The sequence below is a fragment of the Fukomys damarensis genome, unplaced genomic scaffold (assembly GCF_012274545.1).
Source record: "Fukomys damarensis isolate Sample0158 unplaced genomic scaffold, DMR_v1.0_HiC HiC_scaffold_5, whole genome shotgun sequence".
NCBI lineage: Eukaryota > Metazoa > Chordata > Mammalia > Rodentia > Bathyergidae > Fukomys > Fukomys damarensis.
The window spans coordinates 68717679-68740562 of NW_022900917.1; the positions used below are offsets into that span (position 1 = coordinate 68717679).

The window sequence follows — 22884 nt, forward strand, 5'->3', positions numbered from 1 at the left end:
CACGCGCAGGGCCGGGGTTGCCCGCGGGGTCCGCACGCCGGGTCCACCCTATTTGGCGTAGGAATCCACTCCAGTCCGCGGAACCAGATATGGAGCTGGTCCGACGCGATTTCCGCCTCGCCTCCCGGCCGTCACGTGACCGAGAGGAGGCGAGAGGTGCGGGAGTCACAGAACCACTCGCAGCGCCGGCTGATGACGCAAGAACGCGCGCCGTCTTTTCCTCGCTGACTCCGGGCTGAGGAGAACCGGGGTCCTGCGGACCCGGGTCAGCGTGCACCGGGCGGAGGTGAGGCGGGAGCAGGAGGCGGCGTTGGGGAGGTGGGGCGTCTGCGCTGACGCTGAGCTTCGCTGTCCGCCAGCTCACGCCGCGCCGCGGGATCAGGGCAGTTCCGCCGATTACAGAAAACCCTTCTCGCCACCCTTCAGTCCTGAGAATGTGGGAAAGACCTCGAATCTCTCATAAAAACGGATCTGGCTTCAACTGGAGGTTGGCAAGTCGTTCGAATAAACTCTCAGGCCGCAGCGTCCTCTTCACATGTGTAGATTGTTATGAGAATGAGTACTAATGAGAACGAAGCCTCGAGGCACCGGTGTGTGGCACACTGCAGGAGACCTAGAAGTGTTACTGTTTGTTACTGCTGTGATTTTCATAACTCTAAACAAGTCTTTATTTAGATCGCCTATTTTATATGAGGAGCTGTTTTATATCCAGAGTATGAGCGGTCTAGTTAAGGGTGCTTCCAGGGTGAAGGAATGGCACATGTGAGCAACAGTTGTGATGGGTTTTAGAAATCCTGTGTGTGGGTGTAATTGTGTGTGTGTGTATATGTGTGTGTATGTGTGTTAGGGATAAGGGTGGCATGAGGGAGGGAACAAGCACGAATAAGGGAAGGCTTCTGAGAGAAGGATGTATCATGGCTTGTGGTAAAAGGAGATACAGCTCTGGCTAGATTTATACAAGGCCATTATGGATTTAAATTGTAAATCGTGTATCTGCCATGCTGCTATACAGAAACACAAGATGCAACAGTAGGGAAGTATTTTTATATTTTCATTGATAATTAACTCTGCCCACGGAGAACATTACAGGCTTGTCAGGGAAGGCAAATAACATGCTAGGGAAGAACTCAGGAAATGTGCAACTTTGTTGTAACTAGACGATAGGTCTCCGAACAGGAGTATCGGTGTTACCTGGAGAAGGATCCATCATGAGGTTGATATAAATCAGTATTTCTCAACCAATGCGTTGTTGATTTTTGGGGGCCAGATAATTTTTTGTAGTTCGGGGCAGTTCTGTGCCTAGTAGGCTGTTTAATAGCATCCCTGGCCCGCTGCCAACTAGAATCTAGTGGGTGCTTACCCCCTCCAGTCCCATTAAAAAATATCTCCAAATGTCACTGAATAGCCTTTGGGGATGGGGTAAAATCTCCTTGATTGAGAATCACTAATTGAAGCCATGAAGAAAAGGTGTTAGTCTGTTTGGGTATTGTAATCTGGGTAGCTTGTAAACTGTAGAAATTTGTTTCTCCTAAGTTTGGAGGCTAAGAAGTTCAAGATCAAGGTGCCAGCAGATTTGCTGACTGGTGAGGGCCTGTCTTCTGATTCATACATGAGGTCTTCATGTTTTGTCTTCACATGGTGGAAGGGCAGGGCAGCTCTCTAGAGCAAGCCTTCTAAAAGGACACAATCCCATTCAAGAAGGTGGATCTTACCACCTTCCTAATGCCATCACCTTTGGCTTTATGGTTTCAGCATACAAATTTGGGGAGGAGGGGCATAAATATGTATACCGCAGCAGATGTGTAAGATTTGAATAATGGAGAAGTGAAAATATTCTTATGGTGGGAGTAGGGTGAATAAAGTTTTGAACCAACATTGTGAATCGTGTTTGAAAGAGGGAATGCAGGTATTGAGATCTGAGTCTTACTAAGACAGAGTTGGTTTGTTTTGAAGTGCTGAGAACATCATGCACCATAGCAATGGTTAATAAAATTCAGTGAATACAAAATAGTATAGTCATATCAAAGAAGGTCTAATCAGAGAAGGGTTTGCCTTTGACTTATGTATTCAGCTATACTTACTGGAAGGAACTGAGAAAAGTATTTTTTTTTCAGTGAAATATGTCAATTGCAGAAGGACTTTTTTTTCCCTTGGCTCTCTGTAACCATGAAGTTTTATTGAAGTAAGGAGAATGTCTTAGTCATTTTTTTGTTGAAAATGGGACAAAATACCCAAATCCAAAACTTAAAGGAGGAATGGCTTGTTTTGGCTCCTGGATTTTAGAGGATTCAGTCCATAGTCTGCTGGCTCCAAGGCAAAACTGTCATGGTAGAAGGGTCTGGCCGAGGAAAGCTACTCATGCTATGGTGGCCAGGAAGCGGGGAGAGTGAAAGGATGAGCTGAGGAGGTGGATGGACCTTTTTAGGTCATGTCCCACCCAGTGAGCCATCTCAATCAGACCCCACTTCTAACAGCAAGTCAGATATGTTACCCTCATAAGACATTCACCTTCAAACACCTGAGCCTTTTGGAGGATATTTATTCAAACACATAGTAAGGATCGCTGCCGTGTGATAGATACTTTGTCTTGGCTTATACTAATTTGAATACATACCCTATTTTAGTTCAGGCAATTATAACAAAATACAACAGACAAGTGGCTTAAATAAAGAAATTTATTTCTCCTAGTTCTTAAAGCTGATAGTCTAAGATCAGGGTGCCACCATAGTTTGAGTTCTAGAGAAGGCTTTCTTCTTGGCTTGCATATGGCCATCTTCTTGCTGAGTCTTCACGTGGTGGAAAGAAAGATTGGTAGTGTCTCTCCTAATAAGGGTGCTATCCCATCATCTAAGCCTTATTATCACTGAAGGCCCCATGTTCAAGTACTATTATGTTTGGAATAGGACTTCAACGGAAGAATTTGGCAGGGGTGTGTGTGGGGGCATGACACTGTCATGTCGGTGGCCTCCATACTTGTCTGGTTCTAAGAATCATAGGAGGTGTCTCATAAAAATAAAGTTTTCTCAGGGTCTCTAATAAGAACCTGATTCAATAGGTCTCAGATATGCCCATAAGTATGTATTTTTAGTAAGTGATTCTTAAGATTAAATTTGAGAAAACAAAAATTTACGGAAATGCTGTGAAATAGGAAATAGATATGATTTTTTTAAAACAGGAAAAAAAAAACTGAAGATAAAGAAGTTCATTCAGCATGTGCAGTTTTAAAGTGTCATGGCCCAGATGGAATTGCTAGGGGTCTGTGTGCAGATTCTGTTTTAAAGACTATTTTGTATTGTTGCACATGCTGAAGATGATGATAATATCGTCTCACATTTTAAAATATTTATATGCTGGGCTTGCTCTTAAGTGTGTTTGTGTGCATGTGTGTTTTGGTATATATTAACTCATTCTTCAAAGCAATCCCTTATTAGGTACTTAGAGTGTTTTCCGTTGCCATAGCAAAATGCCTGGCACATGATGCTTTATAAAGAGCAGAGGTTTTGTTAGCTCATAATGTAGCAGTTTAAGTGCATTATGCTGACATCTGCTTGGCTCTTGAGAGGACCTCATGGCCAATGATATCATAATGGCATAGTGGTGGGAGAGTGTTTTCTTTACGATAGATGTAACAGTCCATTTGTTTGTTAAGAGGGAAACATTGGTAATGCAGAAAAGCAGGGAGAATACTGGGGGATTGTCCCTGAGTGAGGAAGAGGGGTGGGATACAGTGGGTAACTAGCAGGTGTGGTTTATTAATTTCAACAAGAGGAAAGGTGGAGTAGTATGTGGGAGCTGAGGGCAGCAGTGGGATCAAGGCACTTCTTGCATTGCTCCTATCTTCTCTGTGAAATATGAAGTGAGGTCTGTAGCTCCAGATGAAGGTGGAGGAGAGGTGTTGGATGTTTGTAGAGTGAGGAATCATAAAAAGATCATTTTTCTCCCTATAATCAGGAAAGGCAAATACCTGTCTAGAGGCTGTGTACTGTTTGCAACTATTTTTCCCTTTATCCCCACACCCCTTTCCTTTGCTTGAATGCCCTTCCCCATTTCCCTCCATCCATTAGACTTATTACTCCTTATCCTTTAAGATCTGTTCAGTGGTCTAAGGCAGAGATAAGCATTTCTTCGTGTGTGCCTCCATTTTGTAGTGATTCTCATGTTTAATTATTCATGTGCTTGTCTCCCTTTCTTGTTTCTGATCCCTTGCAGAGCAGAGGCTGAACATTTCTAGTGCCCAGAATAGTGCTTGGTAGGTTTCATCAAAGTAGAAAAAGTTGAAGCTTGAAAGTGAAACTCTGGAGAGTGCTCATCTTGAAAGCTGTGGCATTCCCGTGCTAAGAGAAGTGCCTGGCACTTAAGTAGATGCATATTAGATATTTGTTAACTGAATTATTTGAATTGTAGTGAGTTGTATTGTGAATGTTTACACTAAACTGGCAACTCAAATAAAAATTAGCATCTTATGCCTCTCTATGCTCTCCCCATTTTTTTAACCTTGCGCTTTTGAATGGGTTGACGTGGTGAGGCTCTCAACCTGTTTGTGGACTGAATAATTGAACCTAATTCAGAAGGAAGCACTAATTGAAAAACTACAGTAGTATTCCAAGTGTGAAATAAAGATGATATCCCTGAAGAAAAGGAAGTGCAGAGATACTACCCAATGCCCTACTCAGGGTAGGAAGGGCAGGAGGGCAGGTTCTGATGCTCAATTGTGTACTGGATAATAGTATACCATGTTTATTCTTTCCCATTCCCTCTCAGGGAGGTGCAGGGAAGCTGACAAGCCTAATTTGTCTGTGGTCATACAGTGGTAAAGTTGCAGCTTGAATTCATTTTGTCTGTCTGATACCAGGCAAGTGGCCTTTATGCTCCCATACAACCTTGGAACAGCCCTGCCACCCTTTTAAAATCCTGTGTGAATTCTCTCCACTTTTCTAGTTGGTTTCAGTTAATTGAATATCAGATGGGTACTGAATTATACAAAGATGTCTTTTTGTAGGAAGCTTTATGTAAGGGTACACAACTTAAAGAGTTGGTAGTGAAGATATGGATAAGGGAGTGTTTAATATGAAAATAATAACTGAACTGTTATAATGGATGAGCTACCAGAAGATACAAAGTTTATACAGAAATTCTCCTTTCACTGAATCTGAGATCTCACCAAGTTTATAAATGTTAGAACCCAGAGGAGCTGCCAGGAGCATATATATTTCCTACAATTTTCAGAATTCAAAGTGCATGTAAGTTAGGTAAGTTTAAATTATAGGTTTTCAAAATGTCACCTTACTGTTGTATTATTTTCATTTTTTAGCAAAGTGTCATGATTAGTCTACTTTTCCTAGCCCATTTATATTTTATACTTTTAAGAATTGGGCTGTTGTTGAATTCTTCAGAGTCAGGGAATCTTTTGGAAGAGGGTATTTTGCTTCCTTTAAAAATTGAGGATGGTTGCCTTTGCCATTCAGTGTATGTGTATTTGGTGGCCCAGATTATGGTACAGTGCTGTGGTATCCTCTTGAGGGATACCAAATGTAGATGATAATGTGACTCCTGAGTATTGTGTGCATTCATATAAATGTTGATAGCCATGCCATTTTCATATGCAGTTATTCTGACATACAACTCTTGTTACTGTGTTTGAAAATTTAGGTAATAATTTCAAGATGCCGGGACGTTCCAGTTCAAATTCAGGTTCAACTGGTTTCATATCCTTCAGTGGTATAGAGTCTGCTCTCTCTTCCTTAAAAACCTTCCAGTCCTGTATTGACTCTGGAATGGACACAGTTTCTAGTGTGGCTTTTGACCTTGTGGAGACTCAGAGTAAGTACAATAATACTTAAAACTGGTTTCTGTGGTGTCTACTTTGGTGTAACACTATGTGGTGGCATTATGCTAAGGATGCCTTTTGAGTTTTCTTGGGACAATCATTTAATCCTCCTGGATATCTACTTTCTCATCTTATTCTAACATGTCACAGAGCAATGTACTGAGGGAGAAATGAAAGTGATTCATTCCTGTGTGTTCTTACAGTTTTGTTCCACTTGGAACTATACTAGAAATTTATGGGTAAAGACATGAGGATTTCTGACCTCAAGAAGCATGCAATCCAAAGTGTGTAGCATTTGTGAACTCTATAAGGCCTGTAAATGTATTTGGTTGCTGTTATTTTCCAGTAGTGTTACACCTTGTTCATGCTTGATTATTCAATAGTTAGAGCAATGATGGCTAACCCTTTAAAGCTTTCAGTGATAATAAACAGCCTTCTGTAGCAAGTATGCCATAGGCCTGCCACCACTGAGTTAGGCTAAGTTTGTTTATCCAACAGCAAAGAATGAGAATTCAACTTTGATAAACTTTACCTGCATTTTTTAAATCAGATTTAGAAGGATGTTATGTGCTTTTTTGGATTAGAGTTGTATTATATTTTATATGAAGCCAGGAGAGAAACATATTCCTTTTGTTTTATTTTGTTACTGGGGATGGAACTCAGGTCCTTGTGCTTGTGAGGCAGATGGTGGAACCATTGTGCTAAGTCCCCAGCCCCCTTTTGTTTTATTTTTAATGATGCTGGATTTGAGGAATTTGTGATATGCTTTGATGGGATTTTCTTTTTTATCCTGTCTGAGGTTCTTTGAGTTTTGTGGATCTGTGGGATTGTAATTTATATTAAAGTTGGAAAAGTTATGCTGTTTCTTTGAATATTTTTCTTATCTTCTCATTGTCTCTCTTGGAATTGCAGTTACATGTACATTAGATTGCTTGACACTGTCCCATAAATCATGGGGCTCCATTTTCTTTCTAACCTTTTCATTTTCTGGATTTAATATGAATAGTTTCTGTTGCTGTCTCATGTTCCTTTGTCTTGTCTTCTAATCTGCTGTTAATTCTGCCTAGTGAATTTTAATTTCAGAAATATGTAGTAGTTTTTCAGTTGGTGAAGACATAATGAAATGGAATCTTCTGTTTCCTATTTTCTGTTTCTATCTATCTCTGTCGTTTGTGTTTTCCTCTACATTACTGAATGTATGGACCATGTTTATAATTGTTTTAGTATCATTGTGTGCTAATTCTACCATCTGTGTCTACTGCTGCTGCTTTCCAAGGACATTGCATGAATCATATCTTTCAGTATTTGGATTTTGTCTTTTCTTTGAAGTATTGCTATTTGCTTGTGAAGCTAAGTAATTTGTGGATTTGGCTGATCCTTTCCAATGTTGTTAATCTTTGTTAGGGTGGGTCTAATGTAGCCTTATGTTGGGGCTAATGGTGGCCCTTTTCCAGAGTGTCTGTTGATTTGGTGTAGTTCTACTCTGGCTGACTGGAATTTGAATGTCTCCCAGTCCCGTGTGAATCCTGGGAATTGTTCACTTTGTGACTCAGATTCAAAGGGGTCCCTTGCAGATTCCTGGAGCTCTTTATCAACACAGCTCCCTTCCAGTGTGCTGTCTTGCAGACTGCTGCTGACTCTCCTCCAGTTTCTAGCTCCTTGATTCTTCTAGACTTTTGTGTTCTGCTTGGACTCATCCTCCCTGGTATAGGCAGGGCACAGGGTGATTATAACTTCCATCTCTGTTGTTTCCCTGTTTTCAGTAAGAACCATGGTGGTCACCTGGGCCTGTTATCCCACTGTCTGAAAGCAGTCATTTCATTATTTTGTCCAGTTTTGCAGTCTTTCATGGCAGGAAGGCTGGTTCCATACCTGTTACTCATCCTTGGCTAGCTGCAGAAGCTCCTCATAATCTTTTTAGTGGGTCGCCCTTAAATGTTTTAATCTTGCCTTGCCTAATTGATGGTATATGTTTGGTGATGGTAGGTATTTGACCAGTGTTGGGCTTGGGTAAAGATCATAGTAAAATCTTAAACTATTAGATAGAAGAGCTAGGGCACAACTCCCTGGAGGATTATGTCAGGTATTTTAGGCTACTCAGATTTCTGAGTGTTTTAGCTATGGAGTTCTTTGTTTTATTTTAAGTGAGAGGTATATTTTGGTATAAAACACAGTATATATTTTGTACCTTAAAAATAAACATAAATACCATTTTTTGAAAGATGAATGTGCTAAAGCAGGGTTTGGAAGTTTTTCTACTAAGGTCAAGATAGCAAAAATTTTTAGACATTATGGGCTGTGTGATTTCATACCTTCTTGAAACTCTGCTGAAGCAGAATGGAAGCCACGTGGACAATACAAAATTAATGAGAATGGCTGTAGTCCAGTAAGAATTTGTTTACAAAGACAGGCATAGACAGGATTTGTCTTACAGGCCATAATTTGCCAATATGTGCTTTGGAGCCAAAGTCACTGAATATTTATTAAAAGAAAGAATTGTTTTGATTATTTGGACCATTTTGCAGCAAATACCTGGCTTTGTACTTAATGAGAAAAAAAAAGACAAATTTTGAGTAAATTATATGGAAAAGGGGATGTAGTTTTGTAATTACCAAGGAAAAAAGGGTAAATTTTGAATAATTTATATGGAAAATAAATTGAGCCAAAAAACCTTGTCAAATGCAGTCACTAGGAGCCCCGAATACTTAGGAACTCAGTACACACATGCAGAGAGACGCACATACATATTTTAACCAATAAATACCAGGAGTCAGGATAGTAAGTTAGCCAACAAATGTCTACCCAGTAACTATCCTGCATGTAATTCTGTTCCAGGTTTTAAAGAAAACACAGATAAATACCTGGCATTTCTTCTTTCACAGAGCTTACTATCAAATGGAAAGACAAACACATATTAAAATGCCAGAACAGTGTAAAAACAATTGCAAGGCTTCAAATAAGTAGTATCACCATTGATCTCATCAGGCAAGTCATAAGCTCTCCTGCTTAGAAAAATCTGCAGATTTTTCAAATTCTTTTTTTTTTTTTTTGGTACTGGGGATTGAATGCGGGACCTTAGTAGCAGCAAGGCAAGCAGTGGAACCATTGAGCTAAATTGATTTTTCAAATTTTTTTTTTTTTTTTTTGGTACTGGGGATTGAATGCGGGACCTTAGTAGCAGCAAGGCAAGCAGTGGAACCATTGAGCTAAATCCCCAGCCCACAAATTCTAATTTTTTTCTTTAGCATTTTATCATTAGCAACAAATACATTTATCACTTTGTGATGAAAACATTTAATTTTTTTGTTTTTAAAAAATATTTACTATAAGGGGCCGGGGATTTAGCTCAACAGTTCGGTGGCCTGCCTTGCAAGTGCAAGGACCTAAGTTCAATCCCCAGGACCAAAAAAAAAAAAAATTACTATAGGCATTATCTGTAGTTGTCTTGCTGTGTAGTAGAATACTAGAACTTACTTCCACTATGTAACTAACTTAATAATGCCTGTTGACCTCAACCTGTTTCCTCAACCTCACTCCCTCACTAGCTTCAGCATATGGTAATTATTATTCTATTCAAAGCTACTATGAAATTAACTCTTTTAGAATCTGTGTATAAGTGAGCCTATACATTTGTCTTCTTGTATTTGGTTATTATATTTAACCTGATGTATTCCATTTTCATCCATGTTTCTGCAAATAACAGGATTTTATCCTTTGCAATGCCTGAATAGTATTCCATTGTACATATGTACCACATTTATTTCTTTAATCAAATTCATCCATTGGTGGATACTTAGGTTGATTTTGTTGCTTTTCATCTTAGGACTCTAGAGTCCCAGGGTAGAAAGACTTCAGTTACTATAATCAGGCAGAATGTTTGTTAAACTATGCTACAGCAAGATGGTGATAATAATAGTCATGGTATTAAAGACAAAAATAGCTGAATTGGTTATACAGCTTAGTATGCTACCTGTGGTGACACTTCTACATGTGTTATCTCTTTTAATCCTAACAGTAATCCTGTGAAACAGGAATTATTATTATCCTGATTTTCTGTGGTAAGGCTGAGTGAAGTTAAATATTTTTTCAGATCAGAAGGCTAATAAGTGGTAGAGTAGGAATTTGAGCATGAGCATGTGACTTCATACTTTTTGCCTTTAACTGTTACACTCCCAAAAACGTATTTTGCTGGTCTAATGGCCTTTTGCAGTCAAATCACAGCTAATGATACTTAGTACTGAAAATTTTGGTTGTTTGTTGATGGCAGCATTATCCAATAGATATTTCTCTTTTTGTATAATGGGGAGAGAATCACAGGCCTCACATATTCTAGGTCAGCACTAAACCACTGTTGAGTGTATATAATGTGTGTATATAATATTTTGTATTTTTGTATGTTGCATTTTGTATTTATGTATACAGTATATATGCATACCCCACATACTTATATTACATGTATTTATATATGTTGTACTTTCATATATTGAAAATTTGTGTTTTGGCTAAGAATCACCATCTTTTTAGATTTGATTCTTTCTCTTCTCACTTTAATCTTCAAGCAAGAAACAAATTTTTCACTTATGACGGTTACACTATAATTCAGAGTTAATGGAGAATAAAGAATCACTATCAGAATAAAAAGTTATGTAGTCCTGGATGCTTGCTGTCTTCATGAGTAGTTGACCTTTCATATTTGCAAATGTTGAGACAATAATCTGAATCTGGTTGCTTTGGAGTTAATATTCTAGTTTATTACGTAAAGGTGTTTTTAAATTAAAATTTTGCTGAATATAGACATTATAAAAACAAATTTATGAACACCTTTCACTTTATTTTAGGAAAAGGAGTAATAACTACCTTTTCTGTTAAAAATTTCTTAATAATTTGATTGGTATGCCAGTGCAGTTGACCTGAGGTTTTCAAGGGTGTTTTCTTAGGAAGACTCATGTTTTGGATTTTTATGCTGTAATACATTTTTCACCTGGAGGACTTTTAATTTTATTAGGACTCTTGTTGAATGGGAGAGGCTTCTTTTTGGCCTTGTTCCTGTACATTGTTTCATAATTATGTGATTGACTAGAAGCAGTAAAACGAAGTTGTTTCTAATGGTGGTTGACTATGGCAATAGAAATAACAATTACCATAAGAAGTAGCAAAAGTGTTTATTTATTTGTTCATTTATTGGCCATCATGCTGTATTATTAAGTATAGAGGACTTCCCCGCTTATGTCCTCTAGAGACCATCTCACCCACTGCTTGGCTGCCACCTCTTTCTCTCTTCACCAGTGGTAGGTGGATTCCTTTTCCCCAGGAAGAGAAATCCATTGTTTGTTGCCTTTCCCATTACAAAAATGTTGGAGAGCCAAGTGGGAAAGCTGGCACCATTGACATCTTTCACATGAAGCACAGTGAAAGAGCCAAGATGCCTTCCCGGTTGGTGATCATGCCCGTCCTTCCCAGGTTAGCACCTGTGGTCACCATACCAAGGTCACCAGTGTCAACTGTTGAAATTGATGATCTTGCCAGTGTCCAGATCAGTCTGGGTGGTGTCATTCACCTTCATAAAGGGATCAGGTTGTGAATGGTGCAAGCATTGTGGGTCACTAGCAGTGAGGTTCCTTTTGTGCCCCCAGAGAGCTTGCTTACTTTATATAACATGTACTTGGCCTCCTCAGGTGTAGCATGATGAACAGTGGAGCAGCCCTTGGTATCGCAGATCAGATGGAAATGCTGTGCAGTCTTGTTAGTGCTGATTACATCTGTAAAACCAGCATGGTAGGTTATATAAGTGCTACCAGTCCTAATATGTCAGGGTATTGAAGGGAGAGGGACTTACTTAGAAAAGAAAGGCACAAAATAGGGAGGCATAGCGGGTCAGGGCCTCACTGAGGTAAGACCAGATCTTTATTTGTTCCTCTTTTTATATCTTACACAGTGAGCTGCTACATGTCACTAGTTACAGACTACATTAATAATTACAGAAGTTAAAACTACAGAGGTTATACATGGCAACAGTATATTCTGTTTCTGGAGCCAAGCTATAGCAAGCATACATCTGAATAAATGTACTCAGGGAGACATTCTTCGCTAGCGCCTGGGACACTGCAAGTGCAAGTCCAGGAGATCATCTTTAATCTCTTGCTGTCAGGCGTTCCTAACACTCCATGAATACACACACAGGTCACCCAGCGGTCTCCTGCACCGAGACAATTCCATCACTAATGGAACACCACATGCAAACTTTCCTTCCCTTCTTTGCTGGTCAGGGAATACTGAAGTCTGTTCCTTAGAAAAATGTTGAGAGGCAGACATTCAGCTTGTAGGGACTGGTGGATGTAGGAGGAGCAAACACACTGGTCAGTTTATCTAGCATCCAGTGCTTTGGAGCTACTGCCCACTTCAGATGTTTAATAGGACCATGAGCTGTGGCTGCACTGTGAACAGTAAAATGAGTGTTTATGTTTCTTACTTAACTTATAATTGTAGCCATTATAAAAGCAAAATGTTTTATGACAAATGAAAACTGCAAAATATATTCTATCTTTAGTACTAAAGTTTAAAGGCAATCGGTATACCAGGATGTAGAGAAAAGGGAACCCTTGTTCTATGTTGTTATGGAAATGTAAATTACTCGCAGTCATTATAGGAAACAGTGTGGACATTCTTTAGAAAATTAGAAACAGAACACCCATACGTTCCAGCAATCCTTCTATTGGGTATATATATCCAAAGGAAAAGGAATCAGTACATCAAAAGATATATCTGTACTCCCATGTTTGTGTAGCACTGTTCACAGCAGTCAAGATACTACAATCAACCAAGTGTCCAAGAGTAGATAAATAAAATGTGGTTTATATATGTGCAGCAGACTTTTTATAAAAGGAAATTCTGTCATTTGCAACAACATGGGTGACCCCACAGGATATTACATTAATGAAAAAGCCAGATACAGAAGAACAAATACTGCTTGATTTCATTTATATCTGAAAAAGCCAAACTCAAAAGTGGAGAGTACAGAGGTGGTTACCAGAATCTGGGGATGGAGTGGGGAGATGTTAGTCAAAGGATGATAAGTGTAGTTATAAAAATGTGTTCTCAATATTGAAAGCTTGCTAAAGATGTTAAATGTCTCACCACAGATAACTGATAAGTGGTTCAGATAATGGCTATGTAATTAGCTTGGTTTAACTTTTCACAATATATACTCATTTCAAAACATCATATTGTACTCCATGAATATGTATTTTGTCAATAAAGGAAATAAGTGAATATTCATATATTAGCAATAGTGGGGGAAACAACATAATGCTTACAGAGTATTAAAAATTCAGCTCTAATAAACCTGTTCTTTTTTGTTGATATTTTCATGTTTCTCGGGACTGTTTATTCCTTTGTTGTTGTGGCATCTTTGTAGACTATGTAGTTGGGTAAAAAGAGCTTTTGATGAGAATTTGTTTTGTTTTGTTTTGAGATAAAGTCTTGCTATGTAGCTCAGACTGGCCTTGAACTTGCTGCAGTCCTGCTTCAGCCTCTGGAGAGCTGGGATTGTAGGTGTGTACCACCACCCCTGGCTCGAGAAATTTTTGAAGGAGATAATTAAAATGTGTTAATAAAAAGAGTCAAAGGAAAAAATTTCACAGTGATTTGAATTAGGACTTGAACACAGTAGAGAATAAACCAACCCTTTAACATTAGTTTAGACCTGCAAAAAGATTTAACAGAATAAAATTCCTACTCTTTTTTTCTCCTCACATTGTCTTTTGTCATCAGCATTTTAGCATGTTCATGTTGATAGTCTGTTAGTATCATCTTAGGAACCACAGTGGTTAGGTTATCTCTGATAACTCTCATTTGATTACTTCAGGGAATGGAGCTTTTCACAGTGAATGAGGTTCAGAAAGCAGAGGAGTGAACTAGTGGGATTGGTGGTATGGCAATTTTCCTCTAAATTTAGGATTCTCCTCCTTTGGTTGTGAATCAGAATAAGTAAATCTCCATTATTAAGATAAAATTTGATGAAATTTAGACTTGTTTTTAGAGCATATGGTCAAGAAGTTACTGTAAATCTTTGGTCATCTGAGAATTGGGTGTATTTTGCCTCAAATGTTAGGCCCTTGAAATTTAGAACCGCAACATAATCCTTCATGCCACCCAGCTCAGAGTCTGGGACCCCTTTCCCTGCTTCAGTGTTCTTCCTACCATTTATATTACTTCTCTTTCTAGCACACTGATTACTGATGTATTCATTTTGGCCCTGTCTGTCTGTCTGTCATACATATAATCTCAATGATAGCACAGCTCTTTGTCAGGTGCCCAGGGCCATTGCCTGCCTGTATGTATCTGGTACATAGTAAGCACTTGATAAATGGATTAGTACGTTTAACATCTAAAAGGAAAATTACACAAACATGTCCTTTAATAGATTGCCTAACTCATTTATTTTCACACATCCACCCGTATCTATTGTATGTACATTCCATCTGTGTGTGTATCCCACTCATATCCACATACACGTGTGTATAGAGCAGTGGGGTCCTCTGACAGTGGAGATGGTTTTGGCTGTTACAACTTGAGGGTGGAGGGTGTGTCTGCTAGTGCCCTTTGCTGGCCTCCAGGTATGAGCTATGTGCTGTGCTGCAGAACATCCTGTGCTGCGCAAACAACCCCTGTGCTGCGCAAACAACCCCTGTGCACCCGAGTACTGCTGGCATAGAATTCCTTAGGGTGGTAAAATTCTTTAGGCAAATGATTCTTGGACTCTTATTGTTCTGCCTGCTGGCAATTAACCCTTCCCCCGCGTAAAGAGATTCCCCTTGTATTTTGTCATTTTCTGTGGGTTCTAGCTATGACAGAAGTCCTTCAAAGTGGGATTCCTGTGTAGTCATTCTTGTACCTCTGCTCTCAGCCTGGCTTTGGAGTTTGTGTGTTTTAGATTCTTTCTCAGTGCTTATTGAGTAAATCAATCAGTCGATAAAACAATTGAGGAATTTGGGTATTGGGATGTGGAAGCCATGGAAAGAGTACAGACCTCACCTAAAGAAATGGGCGAACATCAGGAATTATTGCTAGCTCTCCCCAACAACTGGAGTGCTGGTTTTTAAGCAGTAACAGCATGGCACCAAGCATAGCTTGCAGTAGAGCATATCTGCATCCGGTAGATAGGTTTGGTAAAAGGCTCTGAAGTTACAAAGCTTATGGATTGGAAAAGACTCAGGGTTACCATCTTCACTCACCAGTGAGATTCCATATGCATCTGTTTAAGTCTTGGAAGAATTGAAAAAGATTAGCAGTAATGGATTGATCGCTGCCATTAGTATATAGTTTAGCCTTGGCCTGTGGCACGCCTCCCAGTGCAGCCTTTTACAGTGTCCAAATAAATGAAGAAAGGGACCTGTCAGCCTGTGGCAGGCCTATACTGTTACACAAAGCTGTACATTATCAAGAGTTATATGTCCCAATTTTCACTCTGGAAGGAGAAATGAGGCTCACTGGGTTGAGATGGCATAGGGCACACACACAAAGCTATAGACAGTGAGTTCAAATTTGAAACCTGACACCTGGCTCCTGCCCTGCCACTGCCTTTCTTTTCTTCCATCCTTCTGATAGCTATTGATGGATGGCAGTGATCCCAAAAACCATAGCCAGATATGCCAGGCATTGTTTGCCAAATGTTCTGTAGTTCTTATAGCAGTTATGTGAGCTTTGTACTGTTCTGTTTTACAAATAAAAAACTCAAAAAGATAATTCTGTGAACCAGGTCACAGAGCTAATGGCGGAGTGAACTGGAGAAGCCATATGACACTTAGGCACAGGTCCTTCCCTCTGATGAAAGTGACTGTGAGGAAAATAAATGTTAAAGAGTCAAATCAATTTTTTCTTTTGTTAAAATTATTTTTATTCTTATGTTTTGCCATCATTCCAAGTTTTATTTTTCACTAACCTTGTATAGAGGGAAGTTTTCTAAAGGAAAAGAGGAAAGAAGTTCTGTTAGAAACTCACTCCATTATAGGTATTTCTTACAATGTTAGAATTAAATAGTTGGGGATTTAGCTCAGTGGTGCCGCTGCCTGCCTCACAAGCACAAGGTCCTGAGTTTGATCCCCAGTACCAAAAACAAAACAAAACAAAAACAAACAAACATGATAGAATTAAATAGTTTCTCAATGTGTGTCTAAGTTTGTATTTTGAAAGGGAAAATCAGAATTCAGTTGATAGAACAAGTGTTTGAAATTTCTTTTTCTGTTTTGTTTTTTTGGGAGACAATCTCGCTATGCAGTTTAGGCTGGCCTTGAACTCACTGTGTAGCTCAGGGTGACCTGGAGCTTAGAGCAATCCTCCCACCTCAGCCTCTTGAGTGTTGGGATTACAGGTGTGCACCCCCGTGCCTGCCAAGTGTTTGAGACTTCTTAACATTGCTATGTCATCAGTAGCAATACCTGTCATATTTGAGAGCTTGGTTTATAGGATTAGCTTTTCAGGTTGATTTATTTTCTCCTAAGTACTATGTTTGTAGTTTGATCCACAGAGTAAGGGATGATACTTAATTATGACTGGGGGACCAAAGGCCATACTAAGGATATATCTCTTGATGCATTTTTAAAATTTTGGGTTTGAAATGTTTTTAATTATAAATAAATAGGTACTTATAAAAATTCAGCCTCTTCCCTGGGAAGAGCATATCATCAAGCTGACTTTAAAGTAATACAAGAATCTAGATGCATTATGGGGCTTCTTTTACTAAACCTTATTGTTTTCAGTTGTTATGTAAGGTAACTAAATTCTCCTCTGGGAGCTAAATGGGAAAGGAACATTTGCATTTTAGCAAAACATCATTATAGTTGCACAGAGCAGATAAATACAGTGGACCTACACTGCTAGCTCTTGTCATTAGGGTAGATGACTCTCTTAATGTAAAGAAAGACCTCAGACAAAGGACTACTATCTAGAATACATAAAGAAGTAAAAAAAACAGACCCCCCCCAAATATAAAGACCCAATCCAAAAATGAGCTTCTAAAATGAACAGACATTTCTCAGATGAAGAAGTAGCAACAGCAAATAAATACAAGAAAAAATGTTCAGCATCACTGATTTTTTTGTGAGATACAAATGAAAACAATACTGAGATTCCACCTTACCCCAGAAAGAATGGCTGCTATCAAGAAATCAACCAATAGCAAATGCTGGAGGTGCTGTGGGGAAAAAAGAACCCTTCTCCATTGTTGGTGGGAATGTAGACTGGTGCAACCATTGTGGAAATCATTGTGGAGAGTCCTCCACAAACAAAAGCTAGAGGTTCCATTTGACCCAGCTATTCCCCTTCTTGGGATCTTCCCAAAAGGATCAAAGCATCATACCACAGATACATATGAACATCCATGTTTATAGCAGCACAGTTTGTAATAGCTAAATCTTGGAAACAGCTCAGATGCCCATCAACCGGTGATTGGATAAAGATTTTTAAAAAATAATAAAATGCAGTACTACTCAGCCATAAAGAAAGATAAACTAGAGTCATTTTTATAGCTAATGGATGCATCTTGAGACCATACTCTTAAGTGAAGTAAATAGGACACACATACATAAGTACCAAATTGTTTCTCAAGTGTGAGAAACTGAAAGTATAAATGAGGACCAAAAAGTATAATAGATATTTTGAAATTGGAAGAAAATGTTCAAAGGGGGAGGGAAATTGGGGGGGAAATGAGAAAAGAAATAATGGAAACAAATAGGGAGAGGTGGAGGAGTTGAAAGGAGGGAAAGGGAATGAGGAAAAATAAGAACCAAGTTACATCGTATACAAGTCCAAATTCCCTGTGATGATTGTGATCCTTATGTACACCTAAATTGTATCAGTAAACTTAATGAATTTTAAAAAAAGAATGGCCAGTGCTTGATCTCCTTGGTTTTTAAGTTTCTCTTACGATACAGTACTAGGTCATAGCCTGATAGCATTTATTGCACTTTTGTTCTATGGAACTTTTTGCATTTAAGTTGTTTCTTTTGTTCATGTTTCCTGTGTGTTTGCTTTTTGCTTAATGTCTCTGGTCTCCCCCTTTGAACTCGTCTGCTGAAGACAAAGACCTAGGTGTTCATTGGATATTTCCAGAGGTTGGAAATCATTTGATACTTATCAGATATTGTATCCATATATCAGTGTGTTAGCAAATGGCATTTAAGACTATTCTTTCAGGGCCGAGTGTGGAGGCTGAGGCAGGAAGATCCTGAGTTCCAGGCCAGCCTGAGCTGCATAGTGAGTTCAGAGCCAGCCTGAACTACACAGTGAGACCTTGTCTCAAAGAAAACAAACAACAACAAAAGTATTGATCTTGGCTGTGTGTGATCTCAGCACTCTGGGAGGCTGAGGCGGGAGATTCAAAAGTTTGAGACCAGTCCAAGGAACTTAGTAACCTAACTCTAGACCTTGTCTCAAAAATAAAGTTTAGAAACAGGCTGGTGGTGTAGCTCAGTGTGAAGATCCTGGATTCAGTCCTTAGTACCACAAAGGGGGAGGGTGAAAGACTTTCTTTAATTAAAGATATTTGGATCTAGAGTATAGAAAAACTGCTTTCCAAAATTAGAAAATAAGCCCTTGTATTGATTTATATAAACCTAATTTTCAAGACTTTATCACTTAAAGAATTTCTAAGTCAAAAGTTCTCAGATTTGAGGACCTATTAGAATCACTTCCTTGGCTTATTAAAACAGATCCCGGGCCCCTCCTTAGAGCTTCAGTAGGTGTAGATAAGCCCGGGAGTGTGCAGTCCTGACATTGCCAGGTAAGCTGGGAGGGCTGGCCCAGGGACCACACTGAGAAAGCTGGTCCAGCCAGTGTCCTTTGTTTGGCGGGAGACATGCCACTAGGTGGTGCTGGCACACTGCTTTTAAGGTAGTCCTTGGCCTTCCTGATGGTTTTCTATTGCAGAATTTAATATTATGTAAAAGACACAATAGCTAAATTACAGAAATTAGTAGGGGCCTGAATTTTTTCCTATATATAAAATGTAAAAATGTCTATCAGACTGAAGGACTTTTAAGATTGTAGCCTTTCAGGATCAACTCACCTAGGATTACTATACCTCTCATCTCCCTGGCTTCATTTTCAGTTGTCCAGTTTCATTTAGCAATGACTGATGCAGGCTTATTGAAAAAAAAAATAGAAATGTAACTGCATGGTGGCATACACCTGTACTCCCAGCACTTAGGAGGCTGAGGCAGGAGGATTACTGCAAGCCTGAAGCCAGCCTGGGCTACGTAGTTCAAGGCCAGTCTGTGTAGCAAGACCCTGTCTCAGAAAAACAAAACAAAACACCTTATATATTTCATAAGTAAAAATAGCATTTATTCTTCTAGGCAATGGTAAAAAGATTTATATGTAAAAGATATAAAGTATACTTTCCTTTCCTGTTGGCTTCCTTAATGAGAAAATTAAGTGGTTTCATTTTAAAGAACTATTGAGTAAAATTTTGGCTTCTACTTGCTCTCCTCCAGCTCTGTTCCCATGGAGATTCACTCCTTAAATTTCCTGTTGTCCTAACACCTCCACGTTGTCTTCTTTCCACTGACTGCCACAGCCTCAAGGTTGGCACAGTTTCTCCATATGCTGGGTGTGTGGAAATGATTGCCTACTGTATTCCTGTTTGCTAAGCTCATCCATTCGCATTGGGATGACACCTTTCGGAATAGCAAATGAGTCACTCTTAGGTTTGTAGAACAACATGTGTGATACCTGAACACCATCCAGGTTTTTCGGGACTTTCAGTTAGTGGTTCTGCTTTTCTACCTTTGGAGCAGAGGCTTCAGCTGGGTCTCCAGTGACCTAATGGTATAACTACAGGAAAAACTGAATTGGAGGCATTCAGTCAGATTAAAAACTTGAACTAGCACTGTGTATCTTTGAACATTGCAAAGAATTGAGACTAATTTAATGCTAAGCAAAGATGACAGCTCATGCCAGAAGTAGGTCAGGCTTTTTTCTGAAACATCAGGTTTTTTTCTAAAAGGTATAAAATTTTAATATGGTAAGCATAAAGGAGATTTTATTGGGTTGATAATTAACATAGTTGAAACCAATTTTATTCCATAGATTAATATGTTATCCAGACCTTTTCTTTCTCTTTTTTCTGTATTTTACAAATGAAATGACATATTTTACTATATGAATGTGACTTATCATTTACATATAGCTCTGCTGTCCAGTAAAAATACAGTTCAGCCACATGTGTAATTTGAAATTTTCTACTGTCCTCATCACAAAAGGTAAGAAGAAAGAGGAGAGATAACATTTTTAACCCAGCATATTCAGACTTTTTCACCATGTAATCAGTATGAAAGCTACTGAGTTTTTTGATATTCTTTTGCGGGGAGCTAGAGTGGTAATCGTAATGCATCAGACTCTGGGTTAGCCACATTTCCTGTGCTTAACAGGCACAGCTAGTGTGGGTTGCTGATTTAGATAATAGCAGGGACAGAGGTTGTTTCACTTTCCTGTGACTGCCAAAGAAAGGCAAAAAGTTGAAGAGGTAACCAAACCAATTGACTTTGTAACTTTTTAGCAGTTTTGGTTAAATCAAATTCCGTAAAACAAGATATTACCTGTTGCTTTCTTTTGTACTTGTTATTCCTCTACCACTAAAATGGTTGCATTTTAGGTTTTTCTTGAGAAAAACCTTGTTCAGCCAGCTTAAAATGAAAAGTGATCTAATTAATATTTGCTTCTGTGTAAGATGTTGTATGTTCATTTAAATCTGCATCTACAGTACTTGCATATTTTGGAGCTGATGTGGTAAATTAGTTTCTCGTGGCTGTGAGTAAGCCAGAGAGGTCGAATCCTTAGCTTCAGCAGCCCACAGTCTAGTTGCTGTAAACAGTTGAGCCTGTCAGCAGTTGATGCTAATTTGCTTGTCCCTGGGTGCTTCCTCTGGCACTGGCTTTCTCTCTGTGGGTGGGAGTTATGAGCCTACTTTGGAGAAGAACTGGAGGCTTTGGGGAAAGTTCCAAACAGATGTGCTTCTTTGCTTCACTTTTTGCGTGTGACTGAGTTGCAGAGGGCATATTCCTTAGGTTAACTTCTTTAGAAACCTTGTGGAATCAATCAGATGTATGTGCCTTAGACTGATAACAAAGCGCAGCTTCTTTTACCTTTGGATCTACTCTTTTGCTTCACTGGGGTTTTTAATCTGACATTGTGGTAATTTTATAAATGATGCCTAGTTTCATTCGTCACTGTTGTATCTCTTAAACTTACTGAAAGAGGGATTGAGAAGGATCTTTTATTAACCCCTTTGGTTTTGTATTTATTACCCCAGCTGTAATGTTTTATCCAGAATAAGGTGTGGAGCTGAATAAGGAGGGAAAGGAAATGTGAGCTGGCAAAGTTACACAGTTTGAAGTAAAAGCAGTGCTCTGCAGAAGGAAGGGAGGAGAGAGAATATTTATACAATGCAGAGTTACTGTCTCTAAACTGGTAGAGGCTGCAGTGGTAGCTTTTGCTTGAAAGATTTAGCTCTCCTCTACTTTTGGGTAGTGCTTGGACAAGCTACCTGGTAGTAAATGATGGGTTTTAAATGAGGAGATTTCCATGTCTCTCTGTCCCAAACAAGAATCAGTGAATGACTTTTTATGTTATAGCCTTACAACCTTATTCTCTTATTTAGAACACTCACATCTTTTATTGTCACTACTTATCACAGTAGGCAGCTTTTTAATAGCCAACTCACAGTACTTTTTGTGTGCCTAGTATGTTCTGAATGCTTTATGTGTTTTCATTCATCTCGTTCTTACAATGCTGTGGAGTAGGTTGATAGCACAATCATTACCATTTTATGTATAAATAAACTGAGCCTTTATCAACCAAGGATTATGTACTGTATCTCTAAGGTTTTCTTCTAACTACAGTAATCTGTTTTATTTTTTATTTATTTATTTTTGGTGCCGGGGATCAAACTCAGGTCCTTGCGCTTGCAGGACAGGCGGCGGAACCGCTGAGCTAAATCCCCAGCCCTTTACAATAATCTGTTTTAGGTTGGAAATACACATTTTAATTATTTACTCCTGTTTTCTCAACCCATTAGCCTTTGTGAGTGTGACTTTCCCCTTCGCAGTGGCAGACAGCTGTAAAATAAGGCCTCTTCTCTGTTTACTCTTGAACTGCTCCTCTGTTCACTGTAAAGACAGCCCTTTAAGGAGCTCTGATGCGTTATTCCTGGGGAGGAGAGTTCCTCATGAAAACACTTTGGAGAATCCATTCTGTGCTAATTCTCATGATTGCTTTCCCTGTGCCTTTCCTGAGCCTGTGTTTATAAATCTTGACTGCCATGAGTTATCCCCATAGATCATTATTTATAATCAGAGCATTTGGTGTTTACTGGCCAAAAACTGGTGGCCAGTAACTTCTACACTGATTTTTAAACTGGTAAGCATAATTTACAAGAGTGTTCATGTCATCCTCCCCCTCCTTATACTGATATACTTCATTCATGGAGCATTCGTGGAGACTGCCTAAGTACCACTAGGATGTGCTCTGAACTCTTTGGTCTTTGTTCACATGACTTCCTCTTACTGGAATGCCCTCTCCGTGCTGGGTGCTTGTAGTGTACCTATTCAGGGCACCTAAGCTTCAGTGTCTTTTATGTAGACATTCTTCTCTCATCTTGACTAAACTGATCTCTTCTTTGATTTCTTTTGTGCTTGCTGTTCATTCATCCATTAAAAAAAAATTAGAGTACTTCTTTGCTTTCAGTTGTCTGAAAATGTGTCACCACTAGGCATAGGTTTAAAAGGCTAGATAGTAATGTCCTGTTTCTCCATTGACTGACGGTTTACCTTTGTAGTTCGTATGGTCTCTGTTGTTCTACTCGACTCTGCTATTTTCACTGGAAAGGAGCTGTAAACAATATATAAAGTAATATGATTAGACCAGTAGTGGGCTGTACTTTACTGGACAGGAGAGCTGCGTCTCATATTGACAAGGCTAAGCATGGACTAAGATTCTCAAAATCAAAACATAGCGTGAATCTGAAAAGGGGTCACGGAGAAAAGATGTTTCATACATGTATC

The 22884-nt window shown here is 39.1% G+C and overlaps 1 protein-coding gene across 3 annotated transcripts in view; it reads left to right on the forward strand.

Annotated features, from left to right (window-relative positions):
- The first annotated feature begins 204 nt into the window (after nt 1-204).
- The window catches only part of Nsmce2 (NSE2 (MMS21) homolog, SMC5-SMC6 complex SUMO ligase), a 238432-nt gene continuing 215752 nt past the window's right edge, over nt 205-22884 (forward strand). For 2 of the 3 annotated variants that reach the window (XM_010611219.2, XM_010611221.3), the window contains exons 1-2: nt 205-286; nt 5650-5820. In XM_010611219.2, the coding sequence (XP_010609521.1) occupies nt 5664-5820 (157 nt within the window). In that variant the 5' untranslated portion in view covers nt 205-286; nt 5650-5663. The other variant, XM_010611220.2, reaches the window with a different exon arrangement.